The 21,494-nt window shown below is 33.9% G+C and overlaps 1 protein-coding gene across 1 annotated transcript; it reads left to right on the top strand.

The window, feature by feature from the left end:
- Positions 1–9,610: 9,610 nt before the first annotated feature.
- LOC139510962 (uncharacterized) lies at positions 9,611–11,917 on the top strand. The gene has a single exon (XM_071297520.1). It carries the CDS (start codon positions 9,611–9,613, stop codon positions 11,915–11,917), a length of 2,307 nt encoding a protein of 768 aa, XP_071153621.1.
- Positions 11,918–21,494: the final 9,577 nt, after the last annotated feature.

The following is a 21,494-nucleotide window of genomic DNA, read 5'->3' as shown; positions in this document are numbered from 1 at the left end:
GTCTTTTGTAGACGAAACGTGCGTCTGGTGTATATACACAATTTAGTCCTGGTATCAATAATGAGTTTATTTCTAAGCATTCCCAATGAAGATATAAATCCAGTAGCTTTAATCTGACATACCAAATTTAAAACTTGTGTAAAAATTTTAACTTTTTTAACGCAATGAAGGTCGACGCTTTTAACTGTCTCATGATCAGTGATCATCCTTTTAAGTTACATAAAATATAGTGCAGGACATGTCAAGCACACCAATAAACTAGAGGTTCTAAAATGCCTGTGTCGCTCACTTGCATTTTCAACAACTTTTTTTTTTGTCAAAATCATGAAACTTTAGGGCAATAACTTCCATTATTAGGAATTGACTGACGATTTCGATCATGGTTACTTTTTTTTTTGTAGATTTTATCTTGCTGATATTTTTTTCTAAATAAAGCTTCTCACTATCTTTTATAATAGCTTTCATAATAAGAAAATAGAATTGTAATGGTTCTTAGAACTGACCCATGCAGTGTCTTGTCTACTTTATGAAGCTAATAAATATTTTGGGAACTTTAACTGCAGATTATATGTAATGTTAACTGGGAGAAAACTACGTACATAATTTTAAAGTAACATACGGAAAATACAGGAAATTTAGTTTTAAAAAATTTTCTTCTAGATATATACTAGCTTTTGATCATAAACAAGCTTCTGTCCAAGTTTGATAGAAATCCAGGATAGTGTAAGCAAGTTATTAAAACTTTAAAAACTTAATTTTTTTTTTGCCACAGAGTGAATGTTGTGTTAACTGCGAGAACATCTAAGTTCATTAATTAGTTAAAAAGGAAAAAAGGATTTTTTTTTTACAAAATTTTCTTCTGGATACCATCTTCTGATCATAAACAAGCTTTTGTTCTAGTTTGGTAGAAATCCATGATAATTTAAGAAAGGTATTTCTCGTTGCATTGAAGACCTGTTGGTGACCTTCTGCTGTTGTCTGCTCTATGGTCGGGTTGTTGTCTCTTTGGCACATTCCCCATTTCCATTCTCAATTTTATTAAAATTTCAAAATCTTTAACCACATAGTGAATATTTGTGGACACCGCCGCCGACGACGACAGAATTTAGGATCGATATGTCTCGCTTTTTTGACAAACGTCGAAGGCTCTACAAAAATGAAAAACAAATTTGTAAAATTTGATTATCTAAGGGAGATAACTAAAATACATTTTTGTAAAAAGTCGTCTAACAATTTTGATGTAAATGGACATCAAGATCACTAAATAGGTAACTCTAAACTGTGAAGGAAAACTTTTTGTGTATATGTTGAACTGTTCTAAATCCCAACCCTTTTTACACAAGTCTTTTAAAATAACCTTTTCATTTTAGATTCTGATGTGTATAGCACTTTTAACTTACAATTATTAGAAAGTTTAATTTGAGACTTCTAAATTGATATTTGTAAAAATATCCAGTCTTACACCTCAGCATGTTGTGAATTTTTATTTTAAAATTTTATGATGACAATCCTTTGAATTAATAATGATATTATTTAGTAATTATATACCTAAATTCATCTGTACATAATTAAATGTTTCCTTATGTTTTAAGCACAGGCACTTGTCTCATATCCCCCCCCCCCTATATACCTTAATATTAAGATATAGAGGGGAAAAAATTCTGAGACAAGTGCCTGTGGTTTTAAGGTGTATATAGTTGTTAAAGTTATACCCTACAATTAAAGGAGGAATATATAAGAAACTGATTAAAACTGGACAGCAAGTAGACCTCAATTAACCTTCTGAATATCTCTGCCCCTATCTGATTTTCTCTATTCATAGCGATTTCAAGATAATAGACACAACTTGCAGTTTACCCCATACATGCTCTATTTTCAGCCCTTTCGGTAATCTTGGTTTGCAGGTGGGGTTATCGAACATAATGCTTGTGGCCAAGTTAGATAGAACTTGACATGCTTATCCGATTTTGCTCAAACTGCATTTTTTTAAAATAAACTTTTATCACAGAGATATGTCAGTAACATTCCTTTTGTGGTTACGAAAGAACTATAATGAACAATTTTATAGAGTTCCATAGACTTAGACTTTAGTTATTGTCTGGAAACCAGAAAATATTTGACTTTTGGCCCCCAATTCATAAACAGTTGGAACAATTACCCTAAAAATCAATCCAACATTCCATTTTTGGTATGGAACCTTGTAGTACTAAATCCCATAGACTTCATTCACTTATACTGAAGTAATCATCTGGAAACTTAATGTTATCCGACACCAAAGATGGCATTTAAAGGCCTTAAATTTTGGGAAAAATCACCATAAAAGGCAATAACTTTGAAGAAGTTGACTACCGTAAAAGTTTTGGTCATAATGACTTATTAATAGATCTAGCAGGCGCGTAGCTACGTTTACGTCAAAACGCCCGGGTGTACACTTGAATTCTGGTAAAAAAAAAAGTATTTTAATCTCAATAAATAAAAAGATCTGGGTTAAAGCACACCAGTCTTGTAAATCTTTCTTCAATAGCTTGTAATTATATTCTTAATATACATAAATGACCTCCCAGAGTACATCCAAGAGAGCAAAATCAGACTTTTCGCAGATGACAGTATAGTCTACAAATTTTAAAAACTCATAACGACTGCCTCTAGCTCCAAGAAGACATAGAAGCTGCCATACAATGGGAACAAGATCGGCTTATGTCTTTCCATCCAGACAAGTGTAACATCATGAATATAACAACAACAAAAAATCCCATCCACTTTTATTACATATATATGGACATATTTTATAATCGGTAAACATGCTAAATACTTAGGTATCACCATTTCAGCAGAACTAAAATGGAACACCTACATCCAACAAACCGCCGCAAAAGCAAATAAAACATTGTGTTTCATCAGAAGAAACCTTAAAGTCCAATCACAAACAATTAAAAGACCGAAGTTAGAATAATGTTGTTCTGTATGGGACCCAAGTACAAACGAAAATATAAAATCACTAGAAAAATTACGGAGATTGGCGACAAGATATATGTGCAACAGACATCACAACACCAGCAGTGTCTCTGGGATGCTATAGACACCATGAACTGGTAAACATTACACGAACGCCGACTACGAACAAGACTTATAAATAATGTTCCACAAAATTGAACATGAAAATATATAGCCATTCCATCGCATAATGTATTACAACAGAGCCAGTCTACTAGGAGATCCACCAATCTGACAGACAAATTCAATGAAAAATAAAGACCGCTATAAATTTTCTTGTTTCTCTCAGTGGCGGATCCAGCCATTTAAAAAAAAAAGGGGGGGGTCCTAACCCAGAGTAAAGGGGGTTCCAACTATATGCTACCATTCAAATGCATTTGTCGTCCAAACAAAAGAGGGGTTGTAACCCCTGGACCCCCACCCCGCCCCTTGAATCCGCCACTGTCTCTCAAACCATCAAAGACTGGAACAAATTATCCTCTGAAGACTATAAAACACTACTACAGAAAACTTCAAGGGTGAACCCACTCACGATGTGCTCCTTGATATTCACCTTCATCTGAAATAAACAGATACCCATGTTTTTATCCTAAACCAAAAAATAAAAATAAAAAATGAAATATTTAAAACTAAATAAAATTTGGAAAGTACATTTGTTTCATTTTTAATACGGACTTATCTTTTAGCACTTAACAGACGGTCAATGATTATTTATTTTTTTAAAATGACGATTTTGAAAAATTCAGATATATATATTTATGAAACCTGTAATGGACTGATAAATGGATTCAATTTTCGAGGGAAGCGATAATCCCAAGCAATAACCACGGTTCCGAGGAACCCTTTACGAATCTTTATAATGCACCTTAACATCTATGCAAAATAATCATTTCATATCCATTAACGACAATTGCACAAAAAGGGGTTTTAATTGAGTAATTGCTTTACCCCACGGTTCCTTTTAAACATATTTTAAAGTGACTGGTTTGGATATAGTGGAAGATATTAGCAAGTAAAATCGAGGGAATTGTGCAAATGATGATACAAGCATGAAAATTACCACAAAGCATCATTATTATATACTTTGTAAGAAATAACTGCTGGCCATTAAAAAAAAATAATTTCAAGATGGCCACGGCCATTTTCTAAAATGGCTGTTTTCTTTAGTTTGAAAATACTGATTTTTCTGGAAAACTTTTCTTTGAACTTCTTTTAATAACCAATTACCAGGTTTGGTGGCTACCTTCCTTACATCACATATTTATTAAAAATGAATATTTGACATAATTATCCAGTATTTGCGCATGCGCGAAAATATAGCAAAATTATTTCAAAAACATTTGAACCATTTACTATATATTTAGTGTTTTTGGATTTCTAATGATATTATGAATTGGTTTAATAACATTTTTCAAGGTTATGATACACATGTGTTTCACAATTTTGCACATGTGCAAATTATTTATAGACATCAAGAGCGATTTGTATGCACTACCAGGCAATTCCCAGGTATTCTATGGTCAAGGCGAAACTGTAGTTAATCTGGAGATACATCAAATGTAACTACAGATCAGCCACTTTTGGAAATGCCTAAGTAAATTCAGTGGGAATGGCCTGATTTGTAAGGAAAATATAACTGTATCGTCATGTTTGGTGGATTGCACATTGAAATGACTTGTTATAAAACTCTGGATGATATATTGCGTGATAGGGGATAGACATATTGTCTTACTGAAGCCATTATTGCAACACCAAGAACGGCAGATTCTTTGTATGTATGTTCAAATGTACCTAAACTAGACAGGCGCATCAGACAACTGCATGTATTTTGCTTAAAAATTGTTCATTTCAGATTATGAAAGCTAAACTCAGAATATATTATTATGTCATGACTCTGTGACGTTCAATGATTTAAAAGACTGGTGTAAGGAAATAGAGTCATCTCGACCACAGTTTAATTCCTGGCGTTCAATTATAAATTAAGAACTTCTGATTTTGGTATTATGCTCATTTCATGAGTGAGATTTCGTACTTTTCAAACAGTCCATATAAAGCATGATAGCGTATTGTTTTAGGTCTTGATCGTGTAAATTGTACTTGATCGTTACCGACTCATCTCCGAGATATGACTTCCTTTCCCGAACATCACCCACAGGTTGCAATGGAATTTGAAAATGATAATTTCACTGTACGTAAGACCAGTAAATTTCTTTCTTGTAACACAATTGATCAGGCATAAAAACAGAATAATGCTATTGTGAAAGGCGATATTGGTACCATAGGATTAATCGAAGATCCCATTTAGACAAATGGATGGTAGCTGGACAAGGAGTCAGTATACTAGAAGATTAATTTGAAAGATCTAGTGGTTTGGGTCATTCTGAAATAGACGAACGACATAATGAAGACTCTACGAAAACACAAAAAGATTTCTTTAAACAGCTTTAAAGGCTTTGCAAAGTGATGAACGAGTTTGGAAATTCATTTCTAGAAGAGTCGTCAGATTTGTAAAAAAAATACTCCATTTAGGAAATTGTTGATTCGGAAACAGGTAAGATATGTAAATAAACTCCAAGATATTGGTCCAAACAATACGAAGATCTTTTGAAGCAAATGCAAAACGAAGGAGAACCTGCTTTTTATAACCAAATAAAAAAGAACAACTTCCTATTTTGGCCGCAAAATGAAACTGGAAACGTCTTTGTCAAAAACGAAGCTAGAGCACCTTAACAGTGATTGCGATATCTTTTCTAGACTTTTCATTTCTTGTCACAGTAGACATTTTTACTTGGAATATTTCTTTATCCATAGAAACCAAACTGCTCTTCCGTCTTTATCTCAGGATGTCACTTGAAATAGTGGTATTAAATCGCTGCAAATGGTATTTGAAACATTCTGCGATTTGCTGATCCAAATTCGGACGCATGTATCGTTGGTGGAGCAGCAATGGTTAATTCCAGGTCACAAAGTTGGGCAAACAAAATTGATGATTATGATAATGATGTCATATTGCCTTATATAAAATCTTGCATCGATAAGTATTCAAAAGTAGACATTGTATTTGAAGTTGACTAAATGAATAATTTAAAGGCTTTGACAAGACAGAGGAAAGGTTCTTGTGTCAGATTGTGTTTGTTCTGGTAGAACACCAAGGGTATGGAGTAGTTTTCTCTGTGAAGATGACAACAAAACGAAATTGTTCAAGTTTCTTGCTGACAAAATTGCTTCTTAAGAGACTAATAAAAATGTGTATGTTACTGATGGTGAAAATATTCTTTGCAATTTCAATAAAGATACTTGCTATCTATCCCCTTGTAATCATGAAGAAGCAGATACACGAATGTTTGTCCATGTTCGGCATGATTATGAAAAGTGTTGTAAAATGTAATTTTAGGTAGTACTGACACAGATGTAATAGTATCAAGAATTGCAGCAATTGCAAAATTAGGTTAAACAAATTGTGGATGGGTTATGGAAGGAATAACGACTTTTGATGGCTTCCTGCATGTGACATATCAAATGCGTTTGGTCCTTGTGTAGCTGCTCTTCCTTTAGTCCATGCATTTAGTGGATGTGGCACTTTGTCGAATTGTCATGAGAAAGGCAAAAGGTCAGCTTGGCTAACAATGGAAGGTTTTCCAAATGTAAAGGATGTTTTTTAGGCTTAAGTATGAAGCGAGACACGATGTGAATTGTTTGCTAGGAAGCAGCGGCATTGTGATGACATCAAAAGAGAAGTATATCAAGGAGGAGTTGTTTTGGCTCAGCCTGATTCATGTTTTCTACAGGTACGTGTTCCAAGTCATGAACACTGGTGTTGGATGAAAATGGACATCTTTTGACTGCCGTTGCATCCTCGTGTCAGAAAATTTTGAAATGCGGAGGCGAAAATCGAGATGTGTTGGTAACTGAAGATGCTACCGTTCTGACCTTCCTTGTACGGGTTGTTGTATAGGCAACTATTAGATAATTATAAAATAAGCAACCCGTCTTTCTAACCAAACTAGACATTTAAACTTAACAAAGAGTGTTAACACTTGTTAAGTTGATGGAAATTATAAAACTATTTTCTACGTATTTGCCGCCATTTTGGAACCGGAAGTCACTATTTTTCTTCATTTATGTGTTTTGTCGTACTTAGGAACTTTTTTTAACGTTTTATCATAACTTACATTGGATAATACATCCCTTGTGAAGTTGCTTGAAAGTATAAAAATTGAATTTTTTACTTTTTTGCCGGCATTTTGAAACCGGAAGTCACCTTTAGTTTCATTAATGTATTGTCTAGTCGTAATTTAGGAACTGTCATTTACTTTTTATCAAATATAACATTGGATTTTACTTATAACACACATTTTAAAGGATTAACGAATTATTGTCAATTTGTAATGACGCCATTTCCGAAATGTGTGGTGGCCATCTTGAAAAAATGATTTTTTTTTCTGGACAGCAGCGGATTTGTTTTAAGTATCATTTCGTCAACCTTTATACCAAATTTCATGCTTGTATCACGATTTGCACAATTATGTCCATAATATCTCCCACTAATATTTTCTCTAACACTAATGTCCCTTAGATTCCAAATCAACACAATGAATACATTAACCATAAAAGATTTTTCAAAAATAGTCCCGAAAGTATGTTCAAAGTTGGGGGGTACACTTAAAAATAGCCTAGCTACGCCACTGTCTAGTCTGGTCTATCATATTTGCTTCTAAAGTTCTATTCATAATTATAATCTTAAAGATATTAGCAAAAATGCCCAAAAAATTGTGAACATTCATCATTTAAAAGCATTTGATTACTTACCTACAGGGGTCGTATAAGTATGTCTGTATACAAAACACTCAGGCTATTATTTGGCTCCAATGTCTCTGAATACTTTTTGAGGTCAACTATATGACATTTCTTAAGAAGTGTATGCATACTACATAAATCTTACACTAATTTTGTCTTGTTGTAGTTGTACAGTACATAAGTAATGCACCTGACACAGACGGACAGACACACATTACTATATTAGATACGTGTAAGCTGTTAATCTACAGTAGACATTATGATCCATTATAATATCCACAAAATCTGTGACTGTTGTGTGGGACCATAGTGGCGGATCCAGAACTTTTCCTAAGGGGGGCCCGCTGACTGACCTAAAGGGGGGGGGGGGGCTCCAGTCATGCTTCAATGATTCCCATTATAACCAACCAAATTTTTCCCAAGAAAGGGGGGCCCGGGCCCCCCTGGATCCGCCTATGGACCATAATCAGTTCTTTGAATAGTTATTTCTAATATAGAAACAAAGTTGTTATTTGTTGCATGCAGTAAAAAAAATCTTATATAAACTTGATGCACCTCATGATGACGTTGGTAAATTTTTAATTTATCCTGCAGTTTAGAATTTCTTATTAACAATAAAAGAAGATGTTTGGCATGTGTTATAGAGATAATTTATTCTTAATACCTAAGTTTGTTGTCAAAACAAATTCTTATTTTCATCCATAAAAAGTGCAAAGCAAAGATTTAAGATTAAGACCTCTGTGACTCACACTGACTATCATGTCCATTGCAGACTTGGATATAGGCTTTTCTTTTTAATAATTTTAGAATGTCACCAATTTTGAGATACCATTCTAATAATTTTTTTATTTCAAATTTTAGGCAAAATTTCTTAAAAAATCCTTCTCCCACAAGGAATAACAATAGACATACAGGGCCGTAACTAGGGTTCGAATTTAGGGGAGGCAGGGGTCTAGGGGCCGCCGATCGAGCCCCCCCCCCCCCCTTTTCCGCCGATTTTTTTTCTCGCAGTAAAATGGATAAAAATTACCCGTTTTCCTTCGATTTCCTTACTTTATGAAACATCAAAATTGCTGGATCCTGGAAGCAATTTTTATGCAAGCAATTATTATCTGTATTTAAAGATATTTTTGTTAGAAATCAAACTGGTAAGTTAAAAAAACATATAAAGCAAGATCATAGAAAGATATTTTTTTTTGTCGAGGACCTTGAATTTCAATATTGTTGAAAGCTGAACAGACATGTGTATAACTACAACCAGGGACTTTCTAAACTAGTATACACTTAGTTTAGAAAGTGTCTGTTTCTACGAATGGGAGTGTTTAACTACTAAGGCATTGACTATAATGTTCTCGTACGATCGACCGGGAGACGTTAATAAAAATGACCCAACCGCTGATTCAGCCGGTAACGAATTTCAGATATCATAAAAGATTCACAATACAAAGAGAACTTCCTTTAATGGACCCCCTAAATTAATGTGAATAGTTAATTTTTATTCAAAATTGTCGAAAGCAAAGCTTCATATGTGTTCTCGTACGAATACTGAATAACAGACGGACGGTCACACGGAAAAAAAATATACTGAAACGGTTCATTTTCGATCAAAAATCCGAAAAATGACAGATATTGTTGAGAATAGTTCGAAGTTATAACGTTACGTTTCCCGTATTTACGTTCACATGTTTGTCACGTTTCTTACACCTTGTATGGGCTTCGCCATTGTAAATATTATACGCAAAGTAAACACAACGCAAAGTACATATACGACTTATTTAGTTTATTCCACACATTTATGGTGCCGTAACCATTGGATAAGATGGACAGCAAGCTAAAAGCAGTCAGAGCTGGTCACAAAAGTGCAGTAAAGAGACTTTTACGGAAAACGGAAGATGATTCAAACTTGGACAATGAAGAAAGTGCTGAACTTTTAGAAACATTAATTCAAAAACAGAAAATTATTAGTGCATTGGACGAAGATATTATGAATTCTTTAAAGGAGGAGGACATCGAGGAAGAAATTCTAAATGCAGATGAGTACAAATTCTTTTTGAACACCAAAATACGACATTTACGGAAAACATTCGCAAACAAATTATGTACTGATAATGATATCCCACCGCATGATCACGGATTACCTTCTCACACTTTTGAAAACATTAATCAACACAGTTCTGTTCCGTACACAACACAAATGTATCCCGTTCAGCAACCTAGCAACCAAAATCACCATTTGCCGAAACTTACACTACCCATGTTCAACGGAGAAATTCTGACTTGGCAAACATTTTGGGACTCTTTTGAATCTTCCGTCCATTACAATGTAACACTCACAGACGTACAGAAATTTAGTTATTTAAAATCCCAGCTTGTTAATGATGCTGCAAGAACTATTGACGGGTTACCGCTCACAAACTCAAATTACATGGAAGCTATTAAACTTTTAAAGGAGCGTTTCGGACAATCGCATAAGATTACAAATGCTTATATGCAAGCTATGCTAGAACTTAGAGCACCACAAAACAACCTACTCAGTCTAAGGGGTTATTACGACAAGTTAGAGGCATACATAAGAGGTCTTGAATCGTTAGGCCGCTCCGGAGAATCGTATGGTGCATTACTTATTCCGATAATACTGAACAAGCTTCCGTCAGAAATACGACAACACTTAGCTCGTGAAAACGGTTCCGATAATTGGGAATTGATTGATTTGAGACGTGGAATTTTGAAAGAAATCACTATAATTGAAGCTGGACAACGTTCGTCGTCGTTTATGGATTCAATGCAGCCTACCACAATGACCGCATCGTTTTTGACATGCGCTAATAGAAAATGTGAACCGAGTAAAGTAGTTACATTCGATAACCGTGAGAGACAAACACAAAATATTCGACAAAAACCTTGCATATTCTGCCAGAATTTACATGACCCTGCAAAATGCCCAAATGTAACAGATCACGATACACGCCTATCAATCGTCAAAGAAAAGAAGTTATGTTTTAACTGTTTAGGATCACACCGTTCCGTAGATTGTAAATCGAAATTTCGCTGCCGCCAGTGCCATCAAAAGCACCACACAAGTCTTTGCCATGGAAATACATGTACTAATGATCAGCAAATGTCAGTTAATGCCGTAGTTGATGATAGCGAAAATACATTGATCGCCGCAAGTTTTCATTCGTCTGAAGAAAAATCCCGTTCGAACGTGCTTCTAAAAACTGCCGTTGCACCAGTTGGGGGAAATCGATATGTTGATACGCACATTTTGTTTGATGAAGGAGCACAGCGCTCTTTTGTTACCGAGGAGTTAGCGTCGAAAATAGATTTAGAAATACTAGGAACAGAAACCATACATTTATCGGCATTTGAAAGTACCGACAGCAAAGTCCGTCATTTGTCAAGAGCACGCGTATACGTAGAGTCGATAAATAGAACGAAAATTCCAGTTGAGGTTCTAGTAGTACCGAACATCGCCAGCCCGTTAAGCAATTACATCGGTAATGGTATACGAGAATTCAAGTACCTGAAAGGATTACGTTTAGCTCATCCGTTTACAGAAGACAACTCTTCTTTTGAAATCTCCTTGCTCATTGGAGCTGATTTCTATTGGGATTTCGTAGAGGATACAATATTAAGAGGAAATGGTCCAACCGCCGTAAAGTCAAAACTTGGTTATTTGTTGTCTGGTCCAATTCCGACGTCTTATCGTCAACAGAGTAATGTAGGTATGTACAACATATTGACATCGCACAAACCAGAGGAGTTGAATTTAGAAAGATTTTGGGAATTAGAGTCGTTAGGAGTAGATAGCAATACGACAGATGTTGAAACGGTAGACTATATGGAAACAAATCAAAAGTCAGCAATTGAATTCCGAGAAAACAAGTACATAGCAAAGTTTCCATGGAAACCAGATCACGAACCCTTGCCTACAAACGTCTTCGTTACGAAACGAAGAACAGAAAACGTCATTCGAAAATTAAGTCAAGATCCCGAAATGCTTAAGGTATATGGACAGATAATCAAGGATCAAGAACGCCGAGGATTTATTGAGAAGGTTAAGGATCCCGATATTAGTAAAGGTATTGTACATTATATCCCGCATCATCCCGTCAAGAAGAAATAAACGAAGTAACACCATCTGATGAATATGTGGAAGAACCAAACAACGAAGAAATACCGACAAGAACAATGCCCTTGCGGAAGGCATCAATTCGTGCAAAGGAAAGAATAAAATCATGGACTCGTTAAAGTTTAATTCAGATTCCTATTTTTGTGTTTTGAAGAGACAGTAATTCCTGCAAGTGTAAAATTAAATTTCTTTTCTTTATTGATGAACATTTAAAGTAATATTCTATTGTTTTGTACATAAATACACTTTGCGGGCCCCAGTATGTTGAGAATAGTTCGAAGTTATAACGTTACGTTTCCCGTATTTACGTTCACATGTTTGTCACGTTTCTTACACCTTGTATGGGCTTCGCCATTGTAAATATCATACGCAAAGTAAACACAACGCAAAGTACATATACGACTTATTTAGTTTATTCCACACAGATACATCACGTATCATGATAACACTGTTAAAACTTTAAACTTTTGTTGTTTATAATATAAATTCAAGGTCTTCGTGTACACATTGTCAATATTTCATTTTATTACTTCAAAAAAAAAAAATTGGTGTAGAAAATTCAGGGGAGGCAGTGCCTCCCCTGCCTCATAGGTAGTTACGGCCCTGACATACTTACGAGTTTCGAAATGGAGCTTTATTTTAGAGCCTTATTTATACTTGAGCAACACAGTTGAACTCAATTTGAAGAAATTTCTTGTTCTTATAATCACATTAATAACTTAATAAGATCATATCATTATTTCTTTTTTTTTTTTTTTAATTTTTATTATTTTCAAGATTTACAACAAATACAACACATCAAACATACATACAGTAATATTAGCAATAGATTTTAATATATATATTTATTTATGACAATAAACATTGTTGTAAATTCATTTTTTCTATTTATATGAAAAGAAAAGAAGCCAAAAAAATACAGAAGAAAATATAATTAGAGTTAAATGTTTATGTACCACTGTGTGGCACTTGAGAATTTTAAAGAATTTTATAAAAAAAGAAAAAAAAAGGAAAGAGGTTAAAAATATCTTGTAAGATTTTCAGTACATAATAAATTGTGCTATTAGATACAATAATATTTTATGTTAGTTTTGACAATAAGTATCTGTAAAAATAAATGACAAATTGAATTATAAAAATAATACTTTAAATGCATTCCACATGGTATCAATTTTTTTTGTCTCTTATTTTTGACTGCCATCATTTTTTCTAAATTGTACATATATTTTAACTTTTCTTTAAATATCATTATTTCTTAAGGGGGCTCAAAATATAGGATTTCGCTTTATTTTTCTATAAATGAACTTTATCATATACTTAATAGAAAAATAAAATAAAAAAATGGAGTCACCGTTCATTAAGCTCACAATCTGCCTTCGAAAGAAGCATACATTTTTGTTCAGGTACTTATTTCCTGTTGAACTAATAAGAGAAATAGAGGTAATATCGAAATAAAAAAAGAACTGAATTACAGAAATTGCTTAGATTTTACAATACTTTAGTTTGAATACAGCTTATTTGAAAAAAATAACAAAAAATATAGGTCACCGATGAGTTGAAAAAGATATTTTATTTATGCAAAAAAAACTAGAGGCTCTCAAGAGCCTGTATCGCTCACCTGATTCTACTTGGGTTTTTGAAATCATATAAAAAAATATAAAATTTGACTAAAAGTAACAACACTTGGCCAGCACCTCATAAGGAAAGGAACATTCATGCTATGTTTGATTTCATTCAATTCAATGGTTCTTTTAGACAAAGACTTTTGTATGCATTTCCCATAGGGTCCTATGTTAAACTAAGTCCCCCCACTGGCGGCCATCTTGGATGTTGCAATGACAACAAAGTAACAACACTTGGTCAGCATCTCATGAGGAACATTCCTTCTATGTTTGGTTTCATTCCATTCAGTGGTTCACTAAAAGAAGACATTTGTATGTATTTCCCATAGGGTCCTATGTTAAACTAAGTCCCCCGCTGGCGGCCATCTTGGATGATGGATCGGCTACAAAGTAACAACAATTGGTCAGCACCTCATTAGGAACATTCATGCCATGTTTGGTTTCATTCCATTCAGTAGTTCTCTAAAAGAAGACATTTGTATATATTTCCCATAGGGTCCAATGTTAAAATAAGTCCCCCGCTGGTGACCATCTTGGATGATGGATCGGCTACAAAGTAACACAATTGGTCATCATTTCATAAGGAACATTCCTGCCACGTTTGGTTTCATTCCATTCAGTGGTTCTCTAAAAGAAGACATTTGAATATATTTCCCATAGGGTCCTATGCTAAACTAAGTCCCGTGCTGGCGGCCATCTTGGATGATAGATCCGCTACAAAGTAACAACACTTAGTCAGCACCTCATAAGGAACATTCATGCCATGTTTGGTTTCATTCCATTCAGTTATTCTCTAAAAGAAGTCATTTGTATACATTTCCCATAGGGTCCTATGTTAAACTAAGTCCCCCGCTGGCGGCCATCTTGGATGATGGATCGGCTACAAAGTAACAACACTTGGTCAGCACCTCATAAGGAACATTCATGCTATGTTTGGTTTCATTCCATTCAGTGGTTCAAAATGTAAAAAGTTAATGACGACGACGGACGCCAAGTGATGAGAAAAGTCTTTGGGCCAGGTGAGCTAAAAAGCCATTTTTGCACTTAAGGGAAATAATTTGGAGCTTTTTCAATAACATATACATTTTAAGTCATCTGGGGCCAAAATGAACTGATTTTGTTGGTTGATTTTTGTACCATATGATAGAGTTACAACTAATAATGTAATAAATAAAATTTGTAATGAAAAAAATAATGTTTAAATGTTGTTGAAATTTTTGTACCCTTGAGCCTCCTTAACATTGTTTTTGTGTTATGTGTCTTATAGCATATACTCCTCATCTCTTTTTTAAATTTATTCATTCAAGCTGTTATTTCAATTTTGAAACTTAAAGAATGGTAGGGAGCATGCTCAAATACCCCATACCCCTGGACAAACAAAATCTCTCCAGAATCCAAAATTCAAAGACTCACAACTCCTACAAAAGATAACTTATAAAAGTTTCTTGTGGTTAATGCACATCTACATATCATGTCCTATTTAAAAACAGTTTCATGAAATTCTGTTATGTAATTTTAGATGAGTTGCTACAACTAACTGTTGCAGTAGTATATTTAAACCAAAATTATCAGTTCAAAGGGGCATAACTATAAGAAGAATAAAATTGAATCATAATTTCCTGTCCATATGCACATCTATTAAGTATGTCCTCATTATCTATAAAGTTTCATGTTGGTATGGTTTCAGAGGGATTGGATAACAAGAACAGGACTGATGAATAGACAGGCAGACAGACAGACACACTTTCAATATTATTATTGTCTTTGCATTTTTCGCCTAAACATCACTTGTACCTATGTGTTATTTATTCATTGTATTATACACGATTGTAAATATTTTATGAAATTTTTGGTTTGTGTGTATTTATCCTTCTCCCTATAGCTGTTAAGACAAAATGGATGAGTAAAAACTGACTGTTGTCAATGTAGCTAAAATAAGATACAATCTGTGTTAGTGGCAATATATGTCAATAAAATGCTCTGCAGGGCACAGCTTGATATGACCACAGAGGTCGAACCCTGAACAGTTGGGGCAAGTATGGACACAACATTCAAGTTTCGATACAGCTCTGAATTTGGATTGTGATTTAATATTTGACACAACATAAGTTTCCGACAGAGTGAATGTGGTCTAAGGACTTAATTTGTTTTTAAATTGGTCATTTACCTATTATGGTCTAATATCCAAAATCTAACTACATGGTTAGATTCCAGGAACAATAACTCCAAAACAGGAGGATATATTTTTCCAAAATTGTAACAGTGATAGAACTTGTTATGCTTATCATTTTTCACTAGCCAGTTATTTTCCCTTAATGCTAGTTATATATGAAATATCAGCTTAAACTATAATTGACCCCTATGTTCTATTTTTTTGAGATAGCAGCCAACTCTTGGTGGATAATTGTCATTGGCAATCATTATACAATGTGGTTTACATCTCTGTATTTTTATATTAGTTGATTAATCTGGATGAAAATCATAAATTTAATGATAGTTGACATCCTACAAATAGTTTGGATAAGATATATTGCTTTACAGCTGATTGCATTGAGTAGATAAAGGTACTTAGTAATATCTTTGGTTAGCTTGCTAAATAGCTGAACCGTAAAGTCATTATTAGGTGTGGTAAACTACCCTCCTTTGAGAGTAAACTAGTCAGACAAATAAACAACATATCGGTCTGTAGGACTAGGCTACTTTGAAAGGAGGGTAGTATATCTTACCAAATAATGCCTTCACAGTACAGCTAGCAAGCAAGCTAACCAAAGATATTACCTTACCTTCATACTCAATGCAAATGACAATTTTGGACAAAAAGTCCAGTCAATCTAGCATTAATTGGACTCGAACCTTGAAGTAATTGCAACAGAAGATTTTTAAGCTTTGATCTTTAGCATTTTACCCAAAATATAAACAGAAAAAAGGTCCCATCTATCATTCAATTGACAATTTTGATTACATCAACTTGTTTGTAGATCTTTTTTTGCTATATACAGTTTCCATCCATCAATTGTAGTTTCTGCAAAAATGGGTAAGAATCATCTTTCAAAGATAATGCCTTCTTTAAGTATTCAATTGACAATTATTGCCATGATGTTTTATTTGAAGGTCTTATTTTACAGGATATTTTTGCTAATTAAATTTCTCAGTATCTATTTATATTCAGTAAGAAATGGAATCATTCAAAAGCAATAACACCTATAAAGGGTCAGTTTGTTTCTACTGTGTAGACCTTGCTATGGTCATTTTTACAATTTACAATTTCTCTACATCTGTTACAGTTTTCAGTTTTGCTCTCACTACTTAAAGTTATAGAGACAAAAGCCAGCAACTGCATTTTACCTCTATTCTATTTTCAGCAACATAAGACATACCGGTATTTTTTGATAAATCAAATCTCCAGATGCAAATTTTTGAATAAAATTTCCTAAGGAACAATCGGGGAATGTTCCAGATCATATGAGTATTTGGACCATACTTGTATGGTCATACCATATGTGCAACTCGTATGGTCCGACCCTAAGTATCATATTTGTTAGGTTTTTAACAGGCCATATGAGTATTTAAACCATATTTTGAAATATTTTCTTTTTATTACATATTTAGCTATGGAAATTGCTCATAAACCTTGATAAATGATAATGTATTAAATTTTAATCATTCAAAGGATATATTCAGGGAGAGATCCGTTTGCGCCAAAAATGCGTCCTTTTGCGCCACAACTTTTTTCTCCAATGCTTCCTTTGTGACACCTGTTTTAAAATAACATGGTATCATTTGCACCAAAAGTAAAACATACGATTGCGCCAATTAGAAGAAAAATGACTTCCCCCTCCTGAATTTATTCTGCAAATGTTTACTTTTCTGAAACATACTTTATCACTGAACTAGTAACATATTTGTTATCGGGCCAGCTGAAGGACTCTCCGGGTTCTGTAGTTTCATGCTGCATTGAAGACCCATTGGTGGCCTTTGGCTGTTGTCTGCTAATGTATGTAGTACCGGTAGCTTGTAACTTCACTTTATTGTCAAAAAACATTGACGGATGAAATGCATAATACTGGTGTCTTGCGGTAGATACAGTTTCAGTCCATACGGATGGTGGGAACAAAGCACTGTGTCATTAACATATTATGAAGCTAAAACCTAATCAGCAAAAGCTTCTATTTTCTTCTCTTTTGGCATATCTTGTATTAAATATTCAGCAAAGCAATAAGTTTTCTTCTCTCTCTGTACATGGACTGTCTACTGCATTTCAAGTCATTTCTCTCCAGATGCTCATCTTCATGGTGAAATATCTTCAACCATATAATATTTTTTAAGCAAAAAATAGGAAAACAAGAATGTGTCCAAAGTACACTGATGCCCCACTCGCACTATCATTTTCCATGTTCAATGGACCATGAAATTGGATAAACAAGAATGTGTCCACAGTACACGGATGCCCCACTCGCACTATCATTTTCTATGTTTAAAGGACTGTGAAATTGGAATAAATTCTCTAATTTGGCATTAAAATTAGAATGATCTTATCAAAGGGAACATGTATACTAAGTTTCAAGTTGATTGGACTTCTACTTTATCAAAAACTACCTTGACCAAAAACTTTAACCTGAAATTTGCACTATCATTTTCTATGTTCAGTGAACCGTAAAATTGGGGTCAAAACTCTAATTTGGCATTTAAATTAGAAAGATCATATCATAGGGCACATGTATACTAAGTTTCAAGTTGATTGGACTTCAACTTCATCAAAAACTATCTTGACCAAAAACTTTAACCTGAAGCCAAAAACTTTAACCTGAAATTTGCACTATCATTTTCTATGTTCAGTGAACCGTAAAATTGGGGTCAAAACTCTAATTTGGCATTTAAATTAGAAAGATCATATCATAGGGCACATGTATACTAAGTTTCAAGTTGATTGGACTTCAACTTCATCAAAAACTACCTTGACCAAAAACTTTAACCTGAAATTTGCACTATCATTTTCTATGTTCAGTGAACCGTAAAATTGGGGTCAAAACTCTAATTTGGCATTTAAATTAGAAAGATCATCATAGGGCACATGTATACTAAGTTTCAAGTTGATTGGACTTCAACTTCATCAAAAACTACCTTGACCAAAAACTTTGACCTGAAGCGGGACAGACGGACGGACGGACGGACGGACGGACGAACGGACGCACAGACCAGAAAACATAATGCCCCTCTACTATCGTAGGTGGGGCATAAAAATATAATTAGGCATTAAAATTAGAAAGATCATATCATAAGGAACATGTGTACTAAGTTTCAAGTTGATTGGACTTCAACTTCATCAAAAACTACCTTGACCAAAAACTTTAACCTGAAACATGCACTTTCATTTTCTATGTTCAGTGGACCGTGAAATTGGGGTCAAAAGTTTAATTTGGCTTTAAAATTAGAAAGATCATATCATAAGGAACATGTGTACTAAGTTTCAAGTTGATTGGACTTCAACTTCATCAAAAACTACCTTGACCAAAAACTTTAACCTGAAACATGCACTTTCATTTTCTATGTCCAGTGGACCGTGAAATTGGGGTCAAAAGTTTAATTTGGCTTTAAAATTAGAAAGATCATATCATAAGGAACATGTGTACTAAGTTTCAAGTTGATTGGACTTCAACTTCATCAAAAACTACCTTGACCAAAAACTTTAACCTGAAACATGCACTTTCATTTTCTATGTCCAGTGGACCGTGAAATTGGGGTCAAAAGTTTAATTTGGCTTTAAAATTAGAAAGATCATATCATAAGGAACATGTGTACTAAGTTTCAAGTTGATTGGACTTCAACTTCATCAAAAACTACCTTGACCAAAAACTTTAACCTGAAACATGCACTTTCATTTTCTATGTCCAGTGGACCGTGAAATTGGGGTCAAAAGTTTAATTTGGCTTTAAAATTAGAAAGATCATATCATCAGGAACATGTGTACTAAGTTTCAAGTTGATTGGACTTCAACTTCATCAAAAACTACCTTGACCAAAAACTTTAACCTGAAACATGCACTTTCATTTTCTATGTCCAGTGGACCGTGAAATTGGGGTCAAAAGTTTAATTTGGCTTTAAAATTAGAAAGATCATATCATAAGGAACATGTGTACTAAGTTTCAAGTTGATTGGACTTCAACTTCATCAAAAACTACCTTGACCAAAAACTTTAATCTCACTCGCACTATTATTTTCTATGTTCAGTGGACCGTGAAATTGGGGTAAAATCTCTAATTTGGCATTAAAATTAGAAAGATCATATCATAGGGAACATGTGTACCAAGTTTGAAGTTGATTGGACTTCAACTTCATCAAAAACTACCTCGACCAAAAACTTTAACCTGAAACATGCACTTTCATTTTCTATGTCCAGTGGACCGTGAAATTGGGGTCAAAAGTTTAATTTGGCTTTAAAATTAGAAAGATCATATCATAAGGAACATGTGTACTAAGTTTCAAGTTGATTGGACTTCAACTTCATCAAAAACTACCTTGACCAAAAACTTTAACCTGAAACATGCACTTTCATTTTCTATGTCCAGTGGACCGTGAAATTGGGGTCAAAAGTTTAATTTGGCTTTAAAATTAGAAAGATCATATCATAAGGAACATGTGTACTAAGTTTCAAGTTGATTGGACTTCAACTTCATCAAAAACTACCTTGACCAAAAACTTTAACCTCACTCGCACTATTATTTTCTATGTTCAGTGGACCGTGAAATTGGGGTAAAATCTCTAATTTGGCATTAAAATTAGAAAGATCATATCATAGGGAACATGTGTACCAAGTTTGAAGTTGATTGGACTTCAACTTCATCAAAAACTTCCTCGACCAAAAACTTTAACCTGAAGCGGGACAGACGGACGGACGAACGAACAGACGCACAGACCAGAAAACATAATGCCCCTCTACTATCGTAGGTGGGGCATAAAAATTAACTATTTATATTTATGATAGATATGTGTACAGGTAAATTGGCGCAAATGAGTTCTGAATATTGGCACAATTGATACATTTGGAAAACAAAATGTGGCGCAAATGATAAGTGTAACAAGTAATATTAAAAACAGTAATTGGCCCAAAAGGACTGCTGCCTATACTTATTGGCAAAAAAGAAGCCATTTAGGTACCAAGCAGCTTTGACATTTTGTTTTCATAACAATCATCGGTGTCTTCCTCGAATGCCAATATTTTATATGTAACCTATTCCTTGAATGCCAACAAAAATATTTCAATTGATGTTTATATAATAACAATAGGTGTTTTTATAAGTATTTAACTTATAAAAATAATTAGTGAACTTGACAAAATTGCAACATTTTTATCACTTTTTTATTAGAAAAAAATAGCAAAATTTTAGGGTTAAAATTATTATGAATTTAAAGAAACAAAATGAAAACATTTTATGACTTTTTATTGAAAAAAAAATCAAAATTTTGGAATGGAAAATGTTTTTTAACATAAGAAACATTAGAATTATTAAAGACATTTAAGTTAAATACAATTATTTCAAACTAAAAAAAGGTATTAGAGATTTATCTAATTTCACATCATTTCGTATAGTTTCATGTACATGTAAGTATGATTTTTTTTATTAGTATTCAGTGGGTTTGTACTATCTGTCCGTAGCCAAGAGTACTCTCAGATCTGTACTTAATGTCTTTTTGTTGTTCGTATAAAAAGTACACGGCCACGTCAACTCTGTGTAATATTTCTATTTGTATCCATCCGATGAGTTAAAGTTGAGAATGGGAATGGGGAATATGTCAAAGAGACAACAACCCGACCAAAGAGCAAACAACAACCTTTTTCAACCGATGTGTATTTTTCGTTCTTTATATGCTGTACTGTTACAACACTGTCCCAGGTTAGGGGAGGGTTGGGATCCCGCTAACATATTTATCCCCGCCACATTCTGTATGTA

The sequence above is a fragment of the Mytilus edulis genome, chromosome 2, assembly GCF_963676685.1.
Source record: "Mytilus edulis chromosome 2, xbMytEdul2.2, whole genome shotgun sequence".
Classification (NCBI taxonomy): domain Eukaryota; kingdom Metazoa; phylum Mollusca; class Bivalvia; order Mytilida; family Mytilidae; genus Mytilus; species Mytilus edulis.
This window is presented reverse-complemented; position numbering and strand designations above follow the sequence as displayed.